Source organism: Podarcis erhardii (assembly GCF_964252035.2).
Source record: "Podarcis erhardii genome assembly, chromosome: 6".
NCBI classification, from domain to species: Eukaryota; Metazoa; Chordata; class Lepidosauria; order Squamata; family Lacertidae; genus Podarcis; species Podarcis erhardii.
In genome coordinates this window covers 44,456,456-44,484,084 of record NC_138510.1, presented here as the reverse complement: position 1 = coordinate 44,484,084, position 27,629 = coordinate 44,456,456, and the positions used below count along the sequence as shown (strand labels likewise).

The following is a 27,629-nucleotide window of genomic DNA, read 5'->3' as shown; positions in this document are numbered from 1 at the left end:
CCTGTGGACCAGATCCGGCCTAATCGCCTTCTAAATCCAGCCCGCAGACGGTCCGGGAATCAGCTTGTTTTTACATGAGTAGAATGTGTCCTTTTATTTAAAATGCATCTCTGGGTTATTTGTGGGGTATAGGAATTCGTTCATATATTTTTTTCAAAATATAGTCCGGCCCACCACATGGTCTGAGGGACGATGGACCAGCCCAAGGCTGAAAAAGGTTGCTGACCCCTGCTCAAGAGGATGGATGGAGGAAGTGCTGTGGCTCTGCAGAGACATACCAGATCAAATGTTACATGAACATTTCTTCCTGAAGCAACAATAGTTTGCTGCAACAAAACATCGAGTTTCATGACTTTTATTGAAGATGCATTTTTTAAAATATGGAAATGCTTTTGTTCTCCTTTATTGTGTGTGTTTATTCACTTTTAAATAGATTGTACAGTCAGGTTTGTGGGTTTTTCCAGAGCGCTCCTTAGGAGGTAGCTTCGACCAACTTGGCTGAACTGAAGTACAGTAAGCCCCAAACTTACATGAATTTAACTTGTGCACATTCAGTGTTATGTGTGTGGCAAAAAAAAAAAAAAAAAAAATTAAAAAATACTAAGGGGGTGGAAAAGAGGTGAGGTTCCAGGAAAAATGGCTTTGGCAAATGCATATCAGGTGTGATAAGGCTCACCTTAAGTGAATGGCTGCTTATCATTGCCCTCTTTATAATTAAATCTGCAGAGGGCACTAAATTTTCCATGTGGTGCGGATCCTGCCAGATCCTGGTTGAGGTGAATGGTACCAGGTGAGCAATTGTTGCTGCTTATCTGGTAACCAGCAAGGCTGCTTCTGGCTGTCCTTACTCAGGCGAAATAGGATTTGCTTTCCACCTTGGATAAGATTGTGATGGGAACAGGGCTCTTTTAATAGGCATTAGAATGATAAAATGAAGTGGCTCCTAACTGCAGTTTGTAATGTACAGGAGCTCTCTAGAAAAGGCATTTTAAAATGTGTGTGCACACTGTATGTAGTCTGATCTGATTCCATTTGCAAGATTTCCAGTACAACAGTAGGAAAGTTGACCACCCTGCATTGAACAGCATACCACCCTTTTCTACTAAAATAAGCAGAAATGCAGCTGCATGTAGCATCCAGCCAATCAATCCCACCCAACCTCCTACATAGGTATCCTAACTTTCATCTTTAGACACATCCTGAGATGGAGCAATTCATAATGATCTGACTCTACACAACGGCATTTCTTCCTGAGGCTGAGGAACATTGTGTTTGTGTTCAGGTGTTTGTGTTCAGGTTAAGTCTTCGTCATTCTGTGACATCCTATGGTTGTTCTAGACTCAACCAGCCAAGAATTTAATCTACATTGCAGTTACTGTAGGCCATGTGAGTGAGTTTCATGGCTGAGCAGAGAGATTTGAATCAGGGTTCCACATGTCCAAACCAAATATTTTAAATCATTCCAGCTTGTACTGAATTGGGCTCATTTGGGAGGAAGGGCAGGAATAAATTTAATAAACAACAAAATTGTTTTGGTTGGATTAAGTCATGTAGGACCATCTCCATATCCCCCCACCCCCATTTTCCAGATAATGCAGTGGGAGAGAATGCATTGTAGAGATCCAGGATAATTCTTAAAGCCAATGACTGAAACTTCACGTGGAGGATGTGGTTTTCCATAGCTCAGAAAAAGTGGAAAATTCAAATCAGGGTGCAGATTGCTTTAGGCTCTTAGAAACTGGTACATTTGTCAGTGAACCTCAACACTTGCAAGTAATTTGGGGACTTTATTGATGATGCCATGAGCCATGCTGATCCAAACATAGTGCAATTCAAGAATGAGACTCTGAATTTGAGAGTGCACCTATTTTCACCCTGATTTTCTTACTGGATGCCAAATTCGGTACCACTTCTGGCATGCTGTCTCTACCTTGGTGTTTAAGGACCAATTCCTTGATTGCCTGCCTGTGACTCAGATTGAAACCCTCCATCCTTTAAGCATAGCTAAGTACATACAGTACACCCAAAGGCACACCCTGAATTCTGACACACAGTATATAGTGCTGCTGTTCGCAGTTGCTGTTTTCTCGAATGCACAGTGGATTTCTGCAGTTGCATCACGGTGAAAAACCATCTGCAGCTTGAGTGAGCCACTATTTTTCCGAATAGGGCCAAGCTCTACACAAGAACAGGTTTAACATGAATGTCAATTATAAGATAAAAAAATTAAAAAAATCCTTCCAGTATCACCTTAGAGACCAACTAAGTTAGTTATTGGTATGCGCTTTCGTGTGCATGCACGAAAGACTTAGTTAGTCTCTAAGGTGCTACTGGAAGGAATTTTTAAATTTTTTATTTTGTTTCGACTACGGCAGACCAACATGGCTACCTACCTGTAACTAGAACTATAAGTTCTGAGAGTTTTCACGTGATATCATACCCAGAGTAAGGAAGGAGATTATGTAGAAGTTCTGTGGAAAGTCGGGGATTGCAGGTAAAGAAGGGAGATTTTGTCACAGCCAAAATAATCTTGACTCATGATTTGTTCACAAATCAAAACAAGCCACGCCTTCCAAAAGATAGTAATCAGATTTCATTTATTTTGGATACATTCGTAGTGCACATTAAAATAAGACACGAGCGCTCCTCAATCACATGGCACTGCTAATGCTATTTGCTTTGAAGGATACGATCGGATGAGATACAAAGAGAGAATGAACGGAGGATACACAGCAGGAACCAGTGAAGAAAGAAACCACAGAGCAGCTTTTGTGGCCAGAGCAGCTGGGCATCCCCAAGTGCCTTTGCTTTCCTGCCACATCAGATAGTCAGCAAAGACATCAGTACTAGTTAACTATGAAGAAAACTGCACAGGGTAAAAGCTTGAGATCTGCCTAGCTAAAGCTGGGCTTTTCAAAATGAATCACTTGCAGAGGAAAGGGTATCCCCTTTACGTAACCAGATTCCTCCCCAATCTATCCCCTCACTCATCCTAGGCACTGGCTTGCATATGCCAATCTGGTAACTTCCTTAGCTAATGGTTTAGATTCTTTCTCCTAAAGTAGCTGTAGGAATTTAGCATATTTTCACAGAAGTTCAGAGGTTAAAGTTCCTGAGAGGACATCGTGACAAGGTGGCCACAATCCCTAGGAAACAGAACACGTGTGCCTTTACTGCCTGCACATCAGCAAAAATACTAGCAGAGGCAGGTTGTCTTGCCACTAGAATGAGAGAAAATGGCACCTTGTGTCATTGGCACACCTGTTAAAAAGACAGTGCCAATCTGCTTTTATGCAATCCAGCAATGAAAGAAAGGGTCAATGTTATGTACTGAGTTGAACGACTCCAAGTATATTTCAGTCAACAAGCCACACGAAAATATAAGCAAAATAGTTGGGGGAAATGTTAAGAAAAGTTATAAACGCAAATAAAGAATAGTCACCCTTTCTTCCACAAGGGACAAGATGACTCCCCAAGCAAGAGTACAGATACACTCATTTTGGAGCAATGACAAGTATATTGGGAATTAAGAGGTATGTGGACAGCCCTTTCACACTGGCTGCAAAACTAAAGTCACAACCAACCAGAGATTCCATTTGACATACAAACTAACTTCAGTCATAACGATTCTTGCTTGGCACTTATGTCACTCAAACCCTTTGTAAACACCAGTTAATCTTCATAATACCTCTATGAAGTGAGTAGGTACCACCATTACTCAGCTTCACAACTTGTAGTTCCTGCTCCTGCCTCATGAGAAATGATGTGGACATTGTAATGGTAAACAAACATACCCACTAAGGCTCCTCTTTTAGATGCTGATTTTTACTACCCAAGGGATTTGGGGATAAACATATTAAGATGTTCCAGAAGCTTAAAGGCTAAGAAAAGTTTTAAAAACAGCAAGCTGGGAGATCCCCTTAGGATACAGATTATTGTTTCCCTACTATGAGACAAAGTTGATGCAGACTATACAGACTAACATGGGGATTAGATCACAGAAGTCATAAAACCATAGGTAGTCTAAGGTTGCCATTTTACTTTCCCTCCCCACTCATCCCACCCGACACAGGGAGACTCAGTGCATTTACCAGTTGTGTGGGAGGCAATAAATCATGACAGCTTTCTACATTGGCCATGCAAAGAAAAGCTATACTATGGGAGGGAGATTGCCTAACACACTGTTGCTAAAAGCATGGGGTTTCTGCAGGGTGAGGGGAACGTGGCGATCCAAGTTAGGCCAGAACAGGACATTGCCTTGGTAGCTGACCAAAGCATTGTGTTGAACTTAATTGTCTTTCTCATAGCACCAGATAGAGCTTTAAAAGCAGGTAGCTATCCACTTGGGATGCTGAGCACCTTATATCGAGAGATGGGGCAGCACAGCAGCTGGTTTACAAAAGAAAAAAAGGCCTTTTTCTTCCATTTGCTTTATTAATTAAGGCTAGCATGGCACATGTAACAAATGAGAGAAAATAAGCTCCACTTGCACCCTTAAGCCACATTTTGTCAATGGTTGTTTAAAAGCAAGGCAAGTATGTGCAAATCAAAAGGTCAAATACAACCCACTGCATGAAAACCAACACAAAATGATTAGGAAACAAAGAAAATATTTTCTTGTCATAAGCTGGACTTGATGAGGCCTACTACTAGAACCAAATGTATCTGGTTTCATGCTGTGGAAGTTGATCAAGGGCTGAACTGAAGCACCTTCATTTTCCTTATTTATATTAAATAGATTATCCATGAGTTTTCATTAAAAGCTCCGGGCTTATGAGGAAGAGTAGAAAGGTCCCACATGTGGCTGGGAAAATTACAATTATTTAAGATCCATTTTTATAATATCAATATTTATAAGATCAATTTTAGACTCTCTTTAGAATTATCATCCTTCCCCCACCCCAGCCTCTTTTTTCGTGATGGAGGAAAGTCTGTCCCAAATAGGTCTGCAGCAGGCAGCTACACCAGATGTGTAGCTTTCTCCATCACTCATCTCTATAATGGGGGAAGCTGCACCTGTTGAATTTGTGCCCATCATGGACCTATTAATGAGCTTTTGTCAAGGGAGAAAGTGGCACCCCAGCACTTCTGGTCAAAAAGATTGGAAGAGCACCACGTTCCATTGGGTCAGTGTGGCTGTGCAAAGAGTGCTTGTAGATCTACTAAAAAATTAACAGGCAGACTACGGGAAGAGTTGATGACAAAGGGACATACACTTCCAAAAGACAACACTAGGTGGCAGCCCTCTGCTTGTTTCACTGCAACTGATTCAGTCTGTGTCTCCATAGGGCAGATCAATGCTAAAAGTTACACCTTCTTTAATGATGCTGGAGGTAATCAGATTCCCCTACAACTTTATTTTAAAAACAAAAAAACCTGGTACAAAATAAGGTAAGAAGAAAGACTATTGAAAGGGCATGCAGAGCATGTACCTAGTCTTTCCCCAACAACAATACTTACAGATCTCACTTTGGTTGCTTGTTCACTTTCTCATACTATATTCAATAGTGAAACGGTACAAAATGAGGTGAGAAGAAAGGCTACTGATGGCCCTTTGCCTGAAAAACAAACTTTGCACTGAAATGTTTTTAGGAAAAAAAGAAAACTTATTTGCAACTATTCTTCATGCTGTTTTACTCTTGTCACCAAAAAGAAATCTCAGTTCAGGCTCTAAAATTTAGCACATCCATCTCTACGTTCCATTGATATCTTTAAGATAAATCCAAACACCTTCTTGACTAGACTGTCCACCTTAACTGTGGGATCCCTTTCCCCCTAGACCTGTGGCTCTTAAACTGTGGTCCACGAGACCGCAATGGATGCAACAAGGGGGGAATCCTGAAGATTTGACATCGCCACTGTGGTCACCTGCCCTGCTGAAGCCATGTGGAGCAGCCGCCCCATGCAAGCCTTCCAAGGTGACCTCTCACGTGGCAGCTGCGATATTACAATCAGTCTCAAATCCCAGTACAGTGACTGACAAACATCTTCACTGGCTGTATTCACACAGAAGTGGGAAAGACAAGATGTTCAAAGGGGAGTGAGGAGGGGAACAATAGCTTGTAAGGAGCAAGAGGGTCCCTACGCGGGAGCAGCTTAAGACACAGCAAGGTCGCTTTCCCCCGCTGCATTTCAAGTTGCCTTTACACTTCCTGTACACACGAGAGCAGCAGCAGGAGTGCCATCACCCAATGCGTGGTGCTTGATTTGTTTTTCCTCATGCCTGCAACCTCTCTGGACTCCTATTCCAGGAAGCAGTCATCTGCGCACGTGCTGTCTTCTGTGCATGTGCAATGGCTGTCTGAACTGTGCACATCTCAGCTTAAACCAAATTGGATGGAAGCTGGTTTGAGGAGAAACACATCAAGCAGAGGCATTTCTGGGGGAAACACAGGATGCATGTGCAATGTGGCTAACTGAGCCTCATGGATGGAGTGCACTGGAGCCAGAGGAAACAGGAGTGTGTGCCCAGGCCTTAGTTTATAAGCTTTTCACACAGCCTCCCACATGGAAGCTGTAGGATATAAGAGCATGGGAAACAGCTGTATACCATCAGACCATCGGTCTATCTGGCTCGGACTTGCCAGTATCGGCTCTCAAAATCTTTCTCAACCTGACCTGAAGATGCCACAGACTGATGCTTTGCAAGGCATGAGCTCTACCACTGAGCTAAGGGCCCTTCCCCTGAATTATGAAAATGTGGTGACTGACAAAAAAGAAACAACTCAGAATAGTGGTCTGCAATACAGTAGTTAAGAAAAAGTAACCATGAAGCAGCTCCCAGAAGCTCTAAAATACCTTCTTGTTTGGCTTACTGAACTTTCCCAGTGGTTTCAGACATACTGAGCTTTTCCAATGGCTTCTGGGCCACAAAGTCCATAAAGCTGAACAGCTTCTCAGGACTGTAAGGCGCTGCAGTTATCTACGGAAAAGCCACCTCTGGGGGAAGAACTGCAGCAGCAAAAAGAAATGGCCACATTCACATTCCCTACTGTAGGGTTATTTTTAGTCTAAACCAACCCTGGCAGTCACAGTGAAACAAAGCCGTGCTTGTCCATAAAGTTATGCAAAAAGCTCTATTTCGACGCCGATTATACACAAAAGGTGGGCTGGGATCCACCAAAGTATTCATAGAAGCAGTGTGAGGGGGTCAGTAAGGCTGCTGAAATTGAGAGATGGGCACAATCAGGTGAGGTGGAGAGAGAGAAGTTCCAAAGGACACCAACAAAAGAGTGAGCTGCACCTAAATCCACATCCCTCCCTAGCACTACTGTAAGAAGGTTGGCTTCTTGGGAAGTTTCTGCTGAGCTACTAGCAAGGCAGTGTTGAAAAGTTTGTTAGGGGCTTTGCTAGGTAGAGGTAAAGGGACCCCTGACCATTAGGTCCAGTCGTATCCGACTGTGGGGTTGCGGTGCTCATCTCGCTTTACTGGCCGAGGGAGCCAGCGTACAGCTTCCGGGTCATGTGGCCAGCATGACTAAGCCGCTTCTGGCGAACCAGAACAGCACACGGAAATGCCATTTACCTTCCTGCAGGAGCGGTACCTATTTATCTACTTGCACTTTGACGTGCTTTCGAACTGCTAGGTTGGCAGGAGCTGGAACCAAACAACGGGAGCTCACCCCGTCGTGGGGATTCGAACTGCCAACCTTCAGATCGGCAAGTCCTAGGCTCTGTAATTTAACCCACAGCGCCACCCGCGTCCCAGGGACTTTGTTAGGGGTTGGCAATTTACAGTCCCACGGTTCTTTTTTGCTGCAACGGTGGAGAGATGTGTATTACACCCAATAAGAAGAAAGGAACTTGAGCTACAAGATCAGATTTGTCGGCATGTGGAGCCAACTTTGTAAGTACGTGGTGCTAGGACCATCCTTGCGTTCATTTCCAAACTTCTGCAAAGGAGCCGTGCTAGGCCGCTAAACTAAATCCCTTCCTGCCTTACTGCCACTATCAGGCCTTCAATTGGCACGGGGGGGGGTGCGATCCCCCTCACACGACCTCCCCCATCCCCACTGTCACAAAAGAGGAATGAACTACAAAGTCATTATACTCTATATTTACTTGGCACTTCAACTCTTGACATACATAAATAAATAAAATAAATAAATAAATAAATAAAGGGAGACCCCACCTCCCCGAAAAATAAATAAATGAATAAATAAAATTAACATGGATTTAAAAAATAAATATATTTCTGCATTCCTTCAAAAATAAAAAGGTATAAACTTTCTAGCCCTCATGCCCTACCTGTTCTATTTCTGGAGGTGTTCCTTCCTCCACAAATATTCCTTTGCTTTACATAAAAAACCCACATTCTGTCAGCAGGATCCTCAAGAGGATCTGATGAAAACGGGAAGGCTTTCCAAACATGATTCCTATATAAAGGGGCAGGGGAGGGGAGAACAAGTAGCACTGAACACTAATGCTCCCCCCTCCCTGCTATCAAACAAGTCAAGTTTTCAAACACTTGGCAAGACTTCAAGAACTACACGGCAGGAGAAATGGAGGGGGGCTGGGAAGAGGCACAAATAGGCTACATTTCTCAAGTTAGCTTGATGGAGCCGTCCCAGTGAGTCACACTGGGAAACAGGAGGAGCAACGGGAAGATGGCAATGATGCTATGATTAGTTGAAGAGCCGGTGTGAAGCCACAATGCGGTGCTCAGGTCGGCCGTTCCTCCTAGAGAGGCAGGTCAGTGCTGTTATGCCGCGTTTTCCTGGAAGTCCCGTCGTCCCGAGGCAGTGCCCTCTGCAGGCTGGACATGGCTGCTGTCTTTTTGAGGTCAATGACCGCATAGGAATCCGTCCTGCGGGCTGGGTGGGCGGCAGAACGTGAGGCACAGGGGACCGGTGTGCTCCGGCACCCTTTGTGGGGGTCGTCCTCCAGTTCCACCTGGATGTAGTTGAGCTGCCTCGGCTGCTCTGAGCAGGGCCGGCGGAAGTCAAAATTGAAGACGTTGGGCGTGCAGCTGCGGCGCCGCTGCAAGCAGCCCCCCCTGCGCAAGCCCCCCTGCAGCACAGCGCTTTCCGAGTTCATGTAGTTTTGCAAAGGGTCGTCTTCCTCGAGTTCCGGGTAACCGTTAGGGGAAGGCGTCATTGCATCGCCAGAGTCCTCCTCCTGGTCCTGCCTTAGCGGCTGGCACTCCCACACGGGCGGCAGCGAAGGCAGGTTCTCGTAGTGCAGCAGGGTGGCCCGGCGGTGAGAGCAGCCGGGGGGGTTCAGATCCTCACGGGCAATTTTCAAACGCCTGGTGCCCCGGCGAAGCAAGACACCTCGGGACGGCAGGAGGCCGTTGATGTTCTCGTACACGTACTTGGGGGTGAGGCATTCGTCTTTGCACTCGTTGTTGTTGTTGTTGGGGGTGCACATATGCCCTGCGCACTCCCAGTGGGGCCGGCAGAAGCCATCGCATTTCATCATGTGCCTGTACCCAGGGGCAGGACCCAACATGAACTTCACCTCCCCTGGCTGTAAGTAAACCTGGGGGTTCCGGTCCTCTAGCGAGCAGCTATGGCTGGGATGGGAAATAGGAGGGTGGACTTCAGGCAAGGAGTGCATGCAGTGGCGGCCCCTCATCTCCTCCTCACCGCTGGTTGTGTTCACATAGGTGTGGGACTGCAAGGAAAGAAGATGGATGAGCAGGTGGCAAAGAGGAGAACAACAACTGCCAGCAAACCTATACATACACCAGGAGGTGTTGACATGGCTGGAGGAGAGTCTGCTTTCAGAAGAGGAGGGACTTGCAGTAACGGGTCTGAGAGGCAAAGTAAACATAAAGCAGAGATGGGGAACCTGTAGCCTCTAGATCAGCAGTTCTCAACCTGTGGGCCCCCAGATGTTCTTGGACTACAACTCCCATCATCCCTGAGCTCTGGCCTTGCTAGCTAGGGGTGATGGGAGTTGTAGTTCAACAACATCTGGGGACCCACAGGTTGAGAAAGGCTGCTCTAGATGATGTTGGCTCCAGCTCCCATCAGGCCCAGCCCGCCGGATCAATAGGGGCAGTTGTAGTCCAACCACATCTGCAGGGCCACAGGTTCCCTATCTCTGCCATTAGGTGGCATGAGACCTCCCTGAAGCAACTTACCACGTAATAAGCTTAAAATGACTACCTTCAAAAGTGAAGGTAAACTTGATAATAAAGTTGCAATCCTAAATACACTTATTAGGGAATTAGCCCTATTAAACATGGCAAGACTTACTTCTGAGTAAATATGCATAGGATCGTACTTGTTTAAACCTAAATGACTACAAAGGTTTAGATTTAGTTCCCACAAAGCAGAAAGGCTTGTTCATTTTTGTTTTCATCACACAGCTCAACTACCGTATTTTTCACCCTATAGGATGCACTTTTTCCCCTCCAAAAATGAAGGGAAAATGTGTGTGCGTCCTATGGGGCTTTCGCTGAAGCCTGGAGAGCGAGAGGGGTTGGTGCACACCGACCCCTCTCACTCTCCAGGCTTCAGGAAGCTGTCCACAAGCCTTGGGAGCCCGCGGGAGTTCCCACTGGGCTCCCACGGCTTGCGGAGAGCTGCCTCTATCCCGAAGCCTGGGCGCGCTGAGCAGTCGTGCCCTGGGCTTCGGTAGCTCTGCGCAAGCCGTGGGAGGGCTCCCACGGCTTGCAGAGAGCAGCCTGTTCTGGGGGCTGGGGTCGGGGGAAGCTTGGGCTTCCCCCGCCCCAGCCCTGCGCCTGGGGGGGTAATAATTTTTTTTCTTTATTTCCCCCCCAAAAAAACTAGGTGCGCCCTATGGGCCGAAAAATACGGTAATCAAAATTCTCATTATTATTTTTTAAATCCTTGATTTAACTTCCGTTTTTCTCTGTTTTTTCCTTCACCATGCACTGTTCATTGTGAACACAGAATTAAAAGTATCTGTATTTACAAATGAATCCAGGTAGGACTCATGCATCTTATCATGAAATAGTCAGGCAGGGAGGCAGAAACAGTACAGCTGGTTACAGTATAAAGATAAATCACTCTGGTTAAAAGGAACCAAAGTTTGATGCCTGTGATACAAGTACAGTGTCTCCTTTTGCAACCTTCTATATCTTCATAACAGCCATGTGATATAGGTAAGGCTGAGAATAGATGACTGGCTCAAGGCAGGAAGTAAGCAAGAACAATGATGTGTTTAGTGCACTTAAAATGTGAGACTGCACATGTTCAGAGTATTTTCTTTTTGTTTATCAAGCTTGGCAAAAAAAAAATGGTTGGGTTTTGCTGAGAGCTGAGAAACTTCACAAGTATTTTTTTAGTCTGCGAAAGCTTTTGCCATAATAAATGCATTAGTCTTTAAAATACCACATGACTTATTTTGAGCTACCTTATTCCTTGCATTCCTTTTGCGGGGGCAGGTGGGCCCTATTTTCGGAATTGCACCAGGGGCTCCAACCACCTTAATTTGGCCTTGACCATAAGGAGAACTTACTTGCTCATCAGGGACAATGAGGGCATGTGTGGAGTCCTCGCCAACTGAGGAATGCCTTAGGCTGCTCATGGAGGCATGTCTGGCGGCAGGGCAAGATGGGGCCTCCACAGGGAAGCTGTGGAATCCGTTGGGAAACCCTGGAACTGTATATCCGAGAGCTGGAGAAAGATGAGATCAGCCTTAGAGCATGAGCGCATCTAGCAGAGCCTCCAAACTAGCCTTAGATAATATCCTGTACACATTTGCAAAATAAAAACAAGCAAAAGGCTAGCAGACGTAGATCGATCAGTGATGGTCTCCACTGTAAGGATATTGCTTGTAAACCAAACCATATGGCTACCTGTGGCAAAACGTAGAGATGTAGAAATTCCTAAGCCAAATCCAAACACAGAACAAAACTTTATTTCTCAACCCAAAACAGACATCAAGAATCTAAAGATTCCAGGCAAGCTTTCTACAGTAGCTTGGACGGATTCTGATGGAAATTACAGTGAAGTTCAAAACACGACCTGACAACCGCTGTTTTAAACAGTTGCCTTGGAAACAAGGGAGCACAAAACTTAAGTCTTTACAGTAAGCATACCACACGGGACGTATGGGCCCAAGTGCTAGGGCTACACTGGAGAAGTAGACTGCAGAAACAGCTTGCCTGGTAGGGCAGAGTCGCGAAGCTAGCTTCCTGGCAGGTGTGTTGTTGCTGCTGACCAAGAGGGAAAGGGGGAGGGGGAAGCATGTTGGCATCGTGCAGGCAAAATAAAGAGAGCATTGGATTGGCTCCCCTGGTGCACCTGCACCATGGCATACTCCTCACTGCCTCACCTTCCCAGTATATGGTAGCTAGCATTGCAGCAATGCCCACCAGAAGACAAGGTTCTGGTATACTGGCCTTCCGGTCAGCTATAAGCTCTTTACAGTGGAAGGGCTGAATTCCAAGCAAACACTGATTCTGCCAAATTCCCTGGGGATTGTACAAAAGGCAGGGACACTCTTGGGCCTTTCACAAGCCCTACTGGAAGGCTTGAAAAAGCCAGTTTGGCCTCATACAAATATTCCACCTCCCTGCTCACTGGAACAAACTGTGGTTGATGCCATAAGGCTAGTACACAACTCTACACCCCCACTCCCCTCTCTGTCTGACAAATTGAGAGATGACCTTACTATTGGGTGTCTGGGGTGTCCGGGGCAGTTCCAGTTCAGCAGCATGACTGTTCCTTGTGATGACAACAGGCTCTTCCACCACATTGATGCTGTTACACTGCATCAGTTCCTGCAGCAAGTTGAAAATCTCCTCTGCTCTTGAGCACTTGAATGCAAAAATTCCTAGGCAAATATCAAGAGTGTTGGAGAAAAGAGGAAGATTTGTTTTAATGCCATGCAGTCTGGGTCTCCACACGGAAGCTACTTACATAATGCAATGAAATTTACTGCAACGTATGCCAGTGCTAAGAGTTAGGCAGGGTTGGTGGGGGGGGGGGAACTGATTTAATAGGAATGAATAAAAGAATTGTATGAACCAAATGGATAAAGTCATCTGGATTAAACTGCAAATCAAAATCGAAACACCTGAGATTGAAAAGGCATCTTGTCTTAGAAGAGCCATTAGGGCATGCCATAGCATGGCTATTAAGTAAATATATTTACTTACTTAAATATATAACCCTATCCTTGGGCCTGAAGTTAGGCCCCTTAGATATCTTACAGCATAAAAAAGCAATATAAAGGAGGAGGAGGAAGAGGAGGAGAAGAGGAGGAGGAGGAGGAGGAGTTTGGATTTGATATCCCGCTTTATCACTACCCTAAGGAGTCTCAAAGCGGCTAACAATCTCCTTTCCCTTCCTCCCCCACAACAAACACTTTGTGAGGAGAGTGAGGCTGAGAGACTTCAGAGAAGTGTGACTGGCCCGAGGTCACCCAGCAGCTGTATGTGGAGGAGCGGAGACGCGAACCTGGTTCACCAGATTACGAGTCTACTGCTCTTAACCACTACACCATGCAGGCAGAAGGTAGATCAGGATGTACTGGTAGATTTTGGGGTGATCTAGAGTAGATCAAAAGAGGTTTCTGATTCCCAACCTAAATTAGACAGCTGAAATGAAGAAAGAGAACCAGGGTTTGATTTTATGTTAAAAGGTGCTCAGTTTAGTTCTGGTGTGAAAGCAGATCCTTATGCTCAGAATGTGATCAGAGGCATGTTGTTCTAATAATGTGTCTTTTGCTACCGGCTCTAGAAGGGAGATCTTTTGGTTTTAGAAAAAAGCAGAGTAGGTCTGACAAATTTGACATCAGCACACCCCTGATATAATGTACTTGTAAATCAATTAAAACCTTATTTATGAATATATTTATATGTTGTCATCGCATAAATAATATAAAAGTTGTTTAGAATAGTGTCTCTATATAATAAAAACACATAAAAATTAAAATCAAAGACCATTGACTAATCCAAGAAAAGGAAACTAGCAACATTAAAATTAACCAAAGTCCTTTAAAAATAGTTATAATTCCACTGTGCACTTGCCTAAAGAGTAAATTCAAGGAGGCCAGGTAGGTAGTAGTGGACAGCACAGTGGAGCTGCATCATCTACCTTACCTCCTCCCAGCCAAATTGCTGCTGCATATTGGGAGTGAAAGAAGGCGGCGCAAGGTGGCAATGAGGTTGGAGTGGTGCAAACAAGTCAGCAGGAGCACTGGGTTTGCACCACACCCACCTTGCAGCCACTTTGCCCCTCCCCATTTTCATCCCAGCAGCGACTCAGCTGGAGGAAGGTTGGGTAAATGGCGTGGCCCCTCTGTGTTGTCCATTACTGCAGACCAATGTCCTTGAGGAGAGAGTTCCAGAGGCATTGAAAAGTCCTGCTCCTTGTCACCAGCCTGATGTTTGCATGCTGAGGCCACCAGAGCACAGCCTTCTGAAAATTTGCAAGCACACTATTTGCAAGAGGAAGAAAGAACACTTCATATGAGAGACAAGGCTGGTTTTTGTCGTTGAAGCTCCTTGAATGTTGTACATTTTTCTCTGCAGGCAGCTATTTACAGCTACAGAGACAGACAGAAAAAGGTGGGGAGGGGAAGTTATGGTCTGACCAGCTTGTTACACTATTCTGACAGTGAAGAATACATTAAACCTGTTTAAACACATTCCTCTGCCACAGAAAGCGAGAATTCTCTTTGCGATCAGAGCACAATACAGAACTGTTGGCATAAATGAGGCATTTTATTATAATGTTAGGGTGGTGGATGTCTTCCAAAAAAGTTTCGATGAAAAATTGAAATATATTTTTTCTCAACAATTCCATCCCTTCTCTTATCCACTCATCCTGCCCCTTTCTATATGCCAGTTAAAAAGAGGGAGACAAAAGGTGAGGAAGAGAGAACGAGTAAGGAAGTAGCAAAATAAGGCTTGTGCTGGGCACGGAAAGCCTGTAATAGCAGAGGTAAAGCATGAACAGCAAAACATGCCATTTTCCATTCATTTTCCAGCTCAGTTTTGGAGTTATATCCTTTCCACCAGATCATTCTCATTGACTTCTTATTGACCAGCATGAACTGAAATGGGTTCACAAATGGGAGGGACCCCCATTTTTATGGTATAACAAACTGCCAACACCTCCCCTTCCCCCATAAATATTTCTATCAATTGTCTGACTATACTGAGTTAACCAATCGGACATCGGCACGCACAAACACGCACAAAAAAACCATAGCAACCAGGACAAGAGCATGGCAACAACAGCTGCTATTCTGAAGGAAAATGTTCTCGGTTTTCGAAAAAACAAAACCCAAATAACTCCTACTCTGTTTCTGCTTTATTGTTCCCAGCATAAAGGCAAGGATCATTCAAAGAAAAGAAGAATTTATTGTTGTTGTTTTTGTTGTTTAAAAAAAAAACTTGAAGGGGAATAAAGAAAAGAAGGGAAATGCAAATGAGTCCAAAAGCACTCACTTGTGTAGAGAAGTCCAAGGAAACAGCAGGGCCTACAGCCTGTGAATATGAAACCTGGCTTTCTAACTACAGCACTTTGAGCATTTTTTGTGATTTATCATTATGTATTGGGTAATGCAGACACAAATTGCTGGCACAAACAGAAGTTGGCACCTGAACAAACCATGGTTTGAAAGCTGGGAGAAAGCCAGAGTAACCACAGCACGATCCACCCCAGTCCACCATCATCCCTGCCCTTCCCCCACATAGCCCATAGTACCATATTGCACAGGGCCGTCTTTACCCAGGGGTGCAGGGCACCCCGGTGTCAAATTCCGGGGGGCACCAGATGGCTGGCAGGTGCGTAGCTTCCCTCCCAAGCCTCTGTAGGAAACACTCTCCTCCCACAGCGGCATGGGAGAGGGTTGCGCGCCTGCCAACCAGATGGCTGGCAGTGCGCAGCCCTCTCCCCGCACTATCCGTGTATAGGACAACCTCATCTAATACACGGGAAAATACTTTGGTAATTTGGGGACACTGGACGGATCTTTGCCCCCGGCACCACATATGCTAAAGACAGCCCTGATATTGCATGTGCATTAATACAAATCGCAAATACATGTTTCCTTAGTTAAAACAGAGGTTCAAACCATGGTTTCAATAGCACTTGTCAATCATGGCTACTCAGGGGAACTTGGTTTGGATTGGTCATGTATCTAAAGCATATCTTAAGAGACCCTTGCATGTGGTTCTCAAGGAATATCAAGGGATATTGCAGCAGGGGTTATGTACTCCGCTAGTGACCATTTTCCCTTCTCATTTCTTTTACTACAAAAATATTGGCTGGGTGCCTATGGAGACTAGAGATGGATCTTTGATATGACCCAGCAGGGCAGAATTGATCTTCTTATGAAATGGTGTCAGCTTTCAATTATATTAAAACTTAACTGACTGTCTCACTATTATCCATTTAATAGTAAATTTAAAATTTAAAAATATCCAATTATCAGACGTATTTTAAAAGTGGTATAACTGCTATCAGAATGCCAGTAACTGAATGATCTGAGCGACCTCACAGTTTAGCAAAGCACAGATCCCAAAGTCCCGAGTCTCACTGCATCACAAATGATCATAATAAACATTTAATCGAAGGTGGAACTGAAAATTAGTCCTGTATATTACAGGAGGAGAGAATGGTTTCTGCACAAGGATCAGATTTACAGCATGCCACGAGGAGAGAAATTCGCTGTTATCCCAACTGCCTAGCCTTCTGTAGCAAGAACATTTTGAAGCCACTGTCCCTGCTGAGAAATGCACATACCCTGTCCAGTCAGGCAGCGGCGCCCACTCTCAAAGGAGAAGAGGTTGGAGTCATAGCCATAGCGTCGCAAGCAGAGGTATGGCCACCGAACAGCATCACGTTTGTGTGTGTGCAAAACAAGCTCCCTCTGTGTCAACTCCATAATCCCCGAGCCCAGCTCGTTGCCCTCATCGTCAACATTTGTCACCTGCAGAAACACCAAAACTTGTTGTCAGGAGCTCCAGGCATTATGCCAAATAGCACCTTAGTGGGCAGAACAAATACCATATAAAACAATATTCAAATGGGTTGTGTCTGCATAGCAAAACACAGTCCCAACAATATCTCCTTGATACAATTACTTTAGCTCTTGTAGAATGGTGAAATTATTTTGGGATGACTTTGCTGTCAGGGAAATATATCAGTCAGTCCAATGTACCTGGAGGCTGCTAGCCCAGTCCACAACAAGATTTTAGGCACAAGAGTTGTCATTCTATACCCCAAGAGAGTCCTGCCTCTATTAATGGCTATACTTGTACTCAAGCTATATCCCTATTACAAGCTAACCCAAGACTTACTACCCAACACTGGCCTAATAACTAAAACTACTGAGTGGAATGAGCCATTAAAGTGACTGATCTCATAAGTAATTTCAAGAGCCAGAGTGAGGTTCAACTAAAATGTCACAAAACAGCAAGCAAGCTTTCAGATTCTTCATAACTCTTCATCAGGCTAGATATTAAGCCAAATGTGTGTTGGGGTGTAGTTTTCTTACGGACCAAGATAGCTTTCCTTGCTTTTAGGACTTGCTGGTCAGAAGGTCGGCGGTTCAAATCCCTGCGATGGGGTGAGCTCCCGTTTCTCGGTCCCTGCTCCTGCCAACCTAGCAGTTCGAAAGCACGTCAAAGTGCAAGTAGATAAATAGGTACCACTCCAGCAGGAAGGTAAATGGTGTTTCCATGCACTGCTCTGGTTCACCAGAAGCGGCTTAGTCATGCTGGCCACATGACCCAGAAGCTGTACGCCAGCTCCCTCGGCCAATAAAGCGAGATGAGCACCGCAACCCCATAGTCGGTCACGACTGGACCTAATGGTCAGGGGTCCCTTTACCTTTTACCTTAAGAGGCAACTTAACTGGGAAGCTGAACGGCATGACCTCTTCACTACTACCAAATAAAACACACAGAGAACAGGAACCTTTCCAAACTCAAGGGGTAGCAATGCAAAACCACAGGAGGATTTCAATTGTCTCCTCTGTAGAAATGGCTTCTCTTAACTACTTTAATACCTTGACGGCATGAAGTTTTGTGTGCCTTAACTAACTTTGAATAATTCTAGTGGTAGAACACTTTGAATAGGATGAATAAGCATGTTACCTTAAACTTGGTGGGGTGGTGATCTGGAACACTGTCTCTGCATGGGCAACTACAGCAACTCCCCATGATGTCAGCACACTGGGCAAATCCTAGAATGTAAGGAGAAAAAGATTTCCAGCCCTCCAAACACAGCTTGAAGAAAAGCAAAACACAAGCCATCTCCCCTCTGCCAAACCTTGGAAACATTTCAGAATTAATGTCACTCCATGTGAGCAGCATCACGGAGCGGCTGCAAGGGAATTTGTGTTTTATTTTCAAATTGAGGAATGTTCGTATTCCATCCACGCTACGGAAAGACCAAAACAATGGCACAACCATTTGGGGACAATTTAATTGCTTTCTATATTTGGAATTACTCCATCAGGATAGTACTGTCAAACCTTAGGGTAGGATTTCAGAGATGAAACATAAATGAGGAAATAAAGCTCTGGAATCTTAATGCCTTGCTTAATCCTTACCCAGCCATGGCCATTAGTAGCATTTAAGGGGAGGGGAGGAATTCCCACTTTCCCCCCACGGTCCTCTACTGGGTGTCATGGTAACCAGGATGTCAAGACGTTGCCTACAGCTTCAGAGGAACTGTGCCATCCTTCACCTGATACAGAGAAGGGAATCAAGAGAAACAGAAAGAATATTTAAAAGAATGCAGCATTCAGAATTTGCATTATTTGTTATCACAATTTTTTAAGGGTTGCCTATTATTTACTGTAAAGTAAAATTGTATCAGTAAGGTTTGCCATCACTTTTTAAAGTTCATTAGAATACGATGGATAGCAATTCACCCTAAAATGAAAGCTTGGATTGGCAACAGTATCACTTTCACCTTTACTATGTCCTAGCCTTAATTCAGTTTCTCACTATGAACCTTTGCATAAAAGCAAGAAAAGAAATTGCCTTTGGAAAATGACCTGGGAATCCAGAGTGGAAATGATGTTGTGCTCCATTTTTTTCTATCAGGCAGGGTTTGTTCATACGTTCAGATGCCATTTAAGAGCAGACACCTTGTTCTCTGTACAAGTGCATTCGAGGCATCACTTTGGCTTCTAATAGTTACAGACAAAGCAATTCAATGAGGACAGGTGGGGGAGAGTCTGTGTAGAGTTTTACTGGTCTCACACCAGTCAGGGTAGAAGCTGGGTAGTGGGGGAGAGGCTGGTCGGAGGAGAGAGAAATATATATGCCAATGCCAGGGCTGGCATTCTTCCCCACCTCTGCATCCTCAGGAGTACCAGAAGGGTTTTGGATCCATCAGCTTCCTTTGATCCCCCCCCCAAAAGAAAAAACCATTCATGCCTTCTCCACTGTCAGTAGAAGGCAATGGCAGTGGTCCTTTTTGTGAAGGCTAGAAGGGAACTTCCAAGGGCAGACCTCTCTCTGGCCACAGATAGGACTATCCACAAAAACCTACGGCTCTTGGGGTGCCCTTCCAGTGACTAAACCTTTGTGCCCTAAGGATTGTCTATTTTAGTTTTAACTGTCTGGGTTATGACTGGGGGTTTGGGGTAAAAGCTAATGGTATTTCTCACATGCATTTTTATTTGGATAGCATTCTCAACATAGTTGAGTACAACGATTTACAGCATAATGTCGTTGTTTCAGAACAGCTCGGGTTTTTTGCAATTAGTATTTCTCTTCCTCTTCTGACAAATCAGTGTTTTGAATAAAACTACGGTACTATTGGACCATATCTGACTGATTAAAGGAGATCTAACTTTAATCTAGAGACTATAAGTAATATAAAATACATTTTTCTTGTATCCATTTGGACACGGATATTTGATAAAAGTGAAATTTTCAATTGCTACTTTAAAATGCAGTCAACCCTGAAAACATGATTGCCTCATATTTAGGCAATTTAGAATGTAATCCTATACTCACTGACATGGGAGTAAGCCCCACTGAACTCAATGGGACTTCTGAGTAGACAATTCTGTGCTATATCAATTCTGTGCTAATAGATCTTAAGTTGTGGAATCCTTCATTTACATGCGTCAGACAGCCAAGCTGCAGCTGAACACCTTCCACAGAGGTTGGCCCACACCCATATATCAAGTAGTTATTGCAGAAGTAATCCCTGTGACAGGGTGAGCTCCCGTTGCTCTGTCGCAGCTCCTGCCAACCTAGCAGTTTGAAAGCATATCAAAGTGCAAGTAGATAAATAGGTACCACTCCGGCTGAAAGGTAAACGGCGTTTCCGTGCGTTGCTCTGGTTCGCCAGAAGCGGCTTAGTCATGCTGGCCACATGACCCAGAAGCTGTACGCCAGCTCCCTTGGCCAGTAAAGCCAGATGAGCGCCGCAACCCCAGAGTCGTCCACAACTGGACCTAATGGTCAGGGGTCCCTTTACCTTTTACCTTAAGAGGCAAGTTAACTGGGAAGCTGAACGGCATGACCTCTTCACTACTACCAAATAAAACGCACAGAGAACAGGAACCTTTCCAAACTAAAGGGGTAGCTTAACCTTTTTAATCCTTATAGGCAATAGCCTTTACTCAGATAGGTTAACACAACCCAGATCATTTGTGTATCGTTCATTTAAAAAGTGGGGTATACACACATAATTTTGGCCCAGTATTTGTATAAAATAAGTTAGTAGATGGTCTAAAGCTCAGATAGTACATGCTTTTGAATGACCTTCGCACAAAGCAGTGGTTTTTCAAACATGTTTTGGGGGACAACGGAGGTTCCTAAGAAGTGTATCAGGAGTTCTTGCAATGAAAAAGACCAGTAGTGACAGAAAAACTTCCTTCCCATTACTACTAATTTCCCCTTGTAATGTGCTGCCCCAGGAAAATGCTGGGTGTCTTTAAGGGCACATGCACAGTTCATGGGGCAACCTTGAGGTCTAATCTTCTTCTTCAGTGTCCCTTATGAACTGAGTTTGTCCCTCTCGCAAAGCTTCCCAAAATCCTGTGCAGGTGTTCCTTGACAGAGAAGGTGATGTGGGAAGCATTTCAACCAAGCAGAAAGTTTGAAAGCCATAAGCCTCAAACTACGCCAATTAGAACTGAGAAGTAAGAAATACACACAGACTAGTGTGGAATATGGTGGGTAATTTTTAATAAATGAGCAATGGGATTGCAGCAAGGCAAATTAGTAAAAGTGAGAAAATGAAGACACGCCAACTTAGTCATTCAAGAAATTACAACACACCTGAGGTCTAAAGAGGATCGTAAGATGATTTTTATCAACCAGAGTTTTAGAATTTCCTAATGCTCTGGATTCCAGAAATTCGTTGAGTGATTTGCTCCACTTCCTGGCCGTGACTGAAAACTCCTCCTGCTCTCAGTAAAATGATTAATTAAAAAAAAATAAGATGGAAAGCAAACTAAAAAGCCTCTAGTGTCTTGGTTTATCATCAGGAATTGTGCCTGCCTTTCTCCATCCTCTGGAAGCTCACCTGTCTTCCATGTTTTTGTTGGCTGTTTTTCCTGCTGCCTCCAGCTTGGCTGTAAATTATATTTCCTTTGCACAGGCATGAAGTGCCAAACATTCTGTAACCAATTAATATACAACAAACATCACTACTGTATCTTACAGAGAAGTTCTTCAGGTTATACCCTGAACATGACTCAGAATATTTTCACAGCGGCATCATGTACAAAGCGCACCAGTCTCAACCTAGCATGTAAGGAGGAAAAGTAGGGTTGTGACATGCTAATGAATTTCAAGTGAAACATTATCAAGTCTTTTGAAAAAAATTAGCCGATTCATCGCTAAAAACATCAAGGGATGTGGCGTCACAACTGAAAGCTGATGAAAGGTATCAAAATGTTACTTTTTATTTAAACCTCTAAGTTGCTTCCACACAAAATATTTACAGGTGATTGCTACTTTAAAATTGTTCTGCTGGCAGCCATTTCCCACAGGATCAGCACAGGAAAGAGTTACCATTGCATCATAACAGCTCAACCTATGCAACAGGAAGTGCCTTCATAATGATACACTTCCCTTTTCTCTGTCATCATGCTAATTAATATATGGTAACTTGCCTCAGACATAAAGCCTGCTGTAAAATTATCTTAACACAACAACATACAAAGCATATCAAGTAGGTTTTAAGTGAAAATTTAAATGAAATTTAAAGTATAACAGGCTTTCACAATGTGTGTGTGTGTGTGTGTGTGTGTGTGTGTGTGTGTGTGTACAGCCAGGATCAAAATGAAAAGCAGGTCTTAACCTAAAGAACATTAATGATCTACCAGTATAAAAAGTAAATCAAGTTTCTAATATAGAGCAGCATACCTGAAGGCAAACAATAGAACAGGAAACAAAACAGACAGCGATCCGCACTAAGCACTCAGGTGTGTAAATGCTGGGCAATCTATTTACAGTGGAACCTCGGTTTTTGAACGTAATCCATTCCAGAAGACCGTTCGACTTCCGAAATGTTCGAAAACCGAGGAATAAAGAGCTGTCGACAAAGTGAATGGGGGGAAAAATGAGAAACATGCCTCAGAAGCAGTTCAACTTCTGAGGCGTGCTTGAAAACGGAAGCATTCACTTCTGGGTTTTTGGCGTTCAACTTCCAAAGCGTTCAGCAGCCAAGATGTTCAAAAACCGAGGTTCCACTGTATTTCAAAGTTCCCAATTTATATTTAGGATGAGAGGGGACCTGGTAACAACACAAGCAGGTCTCATCAGTCAAAGTAGTAGTATATTCAAACATAAATTTGTATTACGGAACTTGTATGCATCAGTTATGTGTCTAGCACCCAACAAAGTTCCTTGCTCATTTTAAGACAGTTAAAAGCTGTCTTCAAACACTTCAGTCTTGTAGATAATTAACATTTGTTTCCTGCAAACAATTTCCTTATTTCCTTCCCAGTATTAACCATGGTTCCATGCTACAATGCACTAACAAAAACCAAGTTTCCTTAGCCATGGTTTGCAAGATGGGAGGAGCCACCCCACTCTCAAAATGCTCCCCAGGAACTACTAGGGGGGAAACACTTCCCATCCCCCCAGTGGGAGAAGAATTTCTTTTTTGACAAATCTGTCCTGAATATATGAGTCCTTTTCAGAAAACAAATGATGTAAAATACATCTTAAAGTCAGTTGATCTATGGTAGTGAAATTAAGTGTTTTATTTGCTACCTATTTCAATTTCATGTTCCTGAATACATTTTTCAATATTCACCTTTCCTACCCTGCGACAACTGCTCCCTCTATCAACTGAAGATCCCAGCAGCCTATACACAAACAAACACTGATGTCAAGACATCACATTTGCTTTTGACACCTGAATAGCTAACTGAACCACCTTTTCTTGTTTCACTGGTTGTATTTGCAAAAAGTGAAAGTAGATAGAGTTCACTAGCACTGAACTAATGATAATTTCAAATAATTATATGGCTCTCAAGCAGACCACAAGCGAAGGATATACTCAGTGTTCTTCCATATTCTCTGGGTTTGTAAGATTACAGAATTGGTTATCTAACATCTAAATACAGGTATCTAAAGGGCTGTCACATGGAATATGAAGCAAGCTTGTTTTCTCCTGTTCTGGAGGGTAGGACCCAAACCAATGATTCAAGTTACAAAAAAGGAGATTCTGACTAAACATCAGGAAGAACTTTCTGGTGGTAAGAGCTGTTCGACAGTGGAATGGAGTCCCTCGGAAGGTGGTGGACTCTCCTTCTTTGGACATTTTTAAAAGGTTGGATGGTCATCTGTTGCAGATGCTTTAGTTGAGATTTCTGCATTGCAGGAGGTTGGACAAGATAACCCTCAGGGTCCCTCCCAACATTACAATTTGATGATTTAACGGTTAGCTACTGCAAAAATTGGAGTTGAGAATCACAGCAGTGGCTTTGTGTAAAACCCCCATGGCTCCAAGGAAAATTTGGAAACTATGTTGGTTGTATCTACACTAAGGGCAGCTTTACATGTACAGTTTCAATTTGCAGATGTTATAAATCAGAACTGCATTCCCATTAAAGCCATGGCTGAAAGATACACAACTCTATTTTTTAAAACCACCTCACAGAGAACTCCAGTTGGTTCCAAGTCAATGGTTTTCAGCAATGTACAAGTGGCTTATTTTTTATACCGTTCAAATCTAGTTTTGCCCATTAAAATAATAATATGTGAAGTTTCTGCTTATCAGAGTAACAGAGTTTCTGGGCCCTGGACAACTCTCTGGATACTTTACCTGCACCCCAATTCTACTGCCGCCCAGTCTTGGTTCCCCTCCCTTCCTGCTTTATGCCACCAAAACCCTTGACAAAAAATAGAAATCATTTGAAAGGCTGACCCCTGAAATCTGACTAATTTGCATAAATTATTCTGAGCCTAGGATATGACTGTCAGCTATATTTATTGCTTTTAGCCAATGGCCTTTGCACTACTTAGCATCTGTAATGCACTCATCACAGTTATCAAGGCAAGTTTCCCAAAAGTGCCGATATATTTAGATTTATAGATATAAATGGAAAATGGTACCACTTGTATCATTCCAATCCAAAACATGTCTGAAACTGCAATCCGATATAAACCTACCTAGGAGTAAGTCCCATTGAATTCACTAAGAGTATGTAGCTATGCATAGGATTGCATGGTGAGCCATACCTTGCTTGGAAACCCTTTTATTCTTTTCTGCTTCTTCAGAGCTCCTGAACCATCACAGGTTAGCTTCCCTTCCCACTATACATGGAGCAGCTGTATGCAAACTTTGTGATGTCTTAAAAGGACTTGCTTCCTGATAAACATTGAAAAATTAGCATGCTTAACTAGTTCCAAATCCTAGAGAGCAACTGCCAGTCAACAAAAGCACTGCTAACCCAAGGATCTGGCTCAGCATCCAATGTCGGTCCTGACATCCAACCATAAAGCATTTGTGAAAAAGGCAGCAATATACAAGAGATGAGTGAAAAGAAATATAAAAAGCCAAAGCAAGACAAGGCGATTGACAAGGAAGAAAGATGCAGAACATCCTAAGTGCCACCCTTCTGCTGGGCAGGGCTGGGAAAATGTACTCCTGCTATGCAAAAAAAAAAGGGGCTCCAGCAACTGCCTTCAGTGTTTAGTCCGGGAAAGCAGGAAAAACCCTCCAGACGCGTTCACACAACCAGGGACGCAGGGTGAGAGCAGCGTCACAGAGAGTTACAGGGTAGCACACCAACTACAGTGATTCATCACTTGCATGCGAGGGAACGAGGTGTTTGCTGTTTGCTTGACTGTTATTTGCTTGGCAATAATAGTGCAATGGCTGAGAGGTGAAGAGCAACCATGAAAAAAGATGCAACGCCTGGGAGATAGATGGTGAAGGGAGGAGGGAGATGACTGGGGGGAGGCGACCCCTGAGAGGCTGCACGAGGAAAACAGGCGTGCGAGGTGCCCATGTATGGGGGGGAGGGGGCCATGACTTGAAAAGGAGGGTAATCATAGTAATGGATAATGGGAATGAATACTGGGCTGTGGAGGAGATATGGCAGGTGCTGCGGGGAGGCTTGCTGTCCTGGGGAGGGGAGGGGGTGACCCGGGACCTGGGCGAGAGCCTGGCCTAGGGATACCGCGCAGGCTGGCCGGGGGCAGAAAGGGGAGATTATTCCGTACCTGCGGCGTTGTCCAGGCGCGGAGGGAGCCGGCAGCAGCGGGGGCAGCAGAGTGGCCGCCGCCGCCGCCGCCGCCCCTTCTCCCCAAGTCCAGCTCCGGCCGGGGACGCTGGGAGCAGCGAGCGGACGGACGCAGCCTAGAGCGTCACTCGCCGGCAGGAGGACCCGGGCCCAAGGCAAGCCGGGCAGGCGAGGGAAAGCGCCCACCAGCGTAGACTTTGTAAAAGGGGGGAAAAAGTAGAGTGATGATTTCATGGTCTAATGACGGGACTTCCTGGATGCTTTTGACGCCATTTCCCTCCCTTTCTCCCCCCCCCCCTCCTGCGGGGCAAAGCGACAGCTGCTATTAAGAAAGCAAAGAGGGGGGAGGCGGGGGGGAGGTGGATCCGCCTGTGACCCCCCCCCCCTCCAAAAAAGGTTTCTGAACTCAGGTCTTGTTTCGTGTGAAATTTATGTGATCTTTGTTAAAGCAATGCGTTTTTAAGCATTAAAAATGGTCAACCCAAATGCAATATATACGAGCTCCGTTAGCTGCAGATTTAGGGAACAGTGGCTGAGAACTAAAGACTAGCGACAACCCTGCCGGGTAGCCCACTGCTGGAATTGTAAACTGGAGGCGCAGCTGAAGGTGAACGGGGATTGTCAACAAAAGCTGCAATGTCGCCCAACGTCCAACCCTACGATTCTCCATATTCTGTGTTATGGTTCCCACATGGAAAGGAGGCGGAGGAGGAGCAATCTTTGCCCAGGGTCGTTGTGTGCTTGGAAACATCTAGCCCACCTTGGCTGCTCGGTCCGTAGTCCTGACAGGGGCTGGGAAGCTGATCTCGGCCACAGTGCCAGGGAGGAGCGGGGCGGATTAACTCTTTCCCGATCGGCCCGTTTTGGGGACTCTAGCAGTTGCTTTCCTGCCGGCGAAAAGCCCTTCTCATCCTCCTCCTCCTCCTCCGCGGGTGACAAAGCATCCGAGGAGGCTCATCTCAGAAATGGCCTCCACTCTGCTCTACTCAGTTGGTAGAGCAAGAGACACTTAATCTTAAGGTCGTAGGTTCGAGACCCAAGTTGAGCAAAAGGCTCCTGCGCTGCAGTGGGTTGGGCTGGATGACCCTCGGAACCCCTTTCCAATTGTATGAGTCTCCGATTCCCTGAAGCAGCGGCAGCGCGGCGTGGCTGGAGGTGCAGACCTCCTAATGTGGACGGACTCCGACTCCCATCGTGCCTGACCACCGGCCGCGTTGGCTGGGGCCGGCGGGAGCAGGAGTACCGGGATCCCCACGGTTGTCAAGCAAGCAGCGCTTCAAAACGCGGCGACGGGACTTTTGTGTCGCTGCCTCCGCCGCCCCTACGACGTAGCACCTGGGGTTGCAATTCAGCCCCCAAACCGGCGCTTGGCTGCTGGAAATTTAATGCTCTCGCAGCTCTGCTCGCCCGGCGCAAAATGAAAGTTCCAAGTCAAACCGGAAGCCGGTTAGTGTTCGGGATCCCGAGGGTTCTCTCAATGGCCGCCAGGGGGAGCTGCGCGCGCATGGCTCGGATCGCAGGGTTTAGGGTTGTCGATAGCGGACGCAAACCGAAGCGGTCAAGAATAGCCATCCTCTCCTGAACGTGGCTTTGCTGCTAGAGCACTGAGCTAGAACCTGGGGAGCGTGCGGGGAAAACCAGGGTTCACAGCCCCACTCAGCCATGAAACCCACTGGGCCAGTTACTGGGTTGTTGTGAGGATAAAAATGAAGAAAAAGTAGCGTATAAATGTAATACGGTAATAGCAATAATATTACATGCGCAGGGCTTCATTTAAGCCAGGGCTCAGTTGTGGAACCTGCCTCTAAATGACAGAAGTTGGCAATGATATTATGTCTGGCTGTGTGGATATAATAATAAAACTGCCTTTGAACATGTGGAGAGCAGTTTCTAGGCAGGCAGGATGGGTTGATTCCAAAATACTTCCTGCTCCTCCAGGTTTTCAGCTACCATATATTACGATTTTCTATACTATACTTGCGTAATTTATTCCTTGGTTCCACAACGATGGTCTTTGCCACTCC

General features: G+C 44.9%; 1 protein-coding gene across 2 annotated transcripts; it reads right to left on the bottom strand.

Annotated features, from left to right (window-relative positions):
- Positions 1 to 2,575: 2,575 nt before the first annotated feature.
- FRS3 (fibroblast growth factor receptor substrate 3) lies at positions 2,576 to 25,926 on the bottom strand. 2 transcript variants are annotated; one of them, XM_081865398.1, is made up of 8 exons: positions 25,586 to 25,926; positions 21,429 to 21,522; positions 18,487 to 18,623; positions 18,029 to 18,117; positions 16,674 to 16,860; positions 12,589 to 12,750; positions 11,431 to 11,588; positions 2,576 to 9,615 (listed from the first exon to the last, which is right to left on the bottom strand). In XM_081865398.1, the coding sequence occupies exons 4-8, from the start codon at positions 18,092 to 18,094 to the stop codon at positions 8,680 to 8,682; spliced, it is 1,509 nt and encodes a 502-aa protein (XP_081721524.1). In that variant the 5' UTR covers positions 18,095 to 18,117; positions 18,487 to 18,623; positions 21,429 to 21,522; positions 25,586 to 25,926; the 3' UTR covers positions 2,576 to 8,679. The 2 variants fall into 2 exon arrangements, with proteins under 2 accessions (XP_081721524.1, XP_081721525.1); XM_081865399.1 differs by lacking the exon at positions 21,429 to 21,522.
- Positions 25,927 to 27,629: the final 1,703 nt, after the last annotated feature.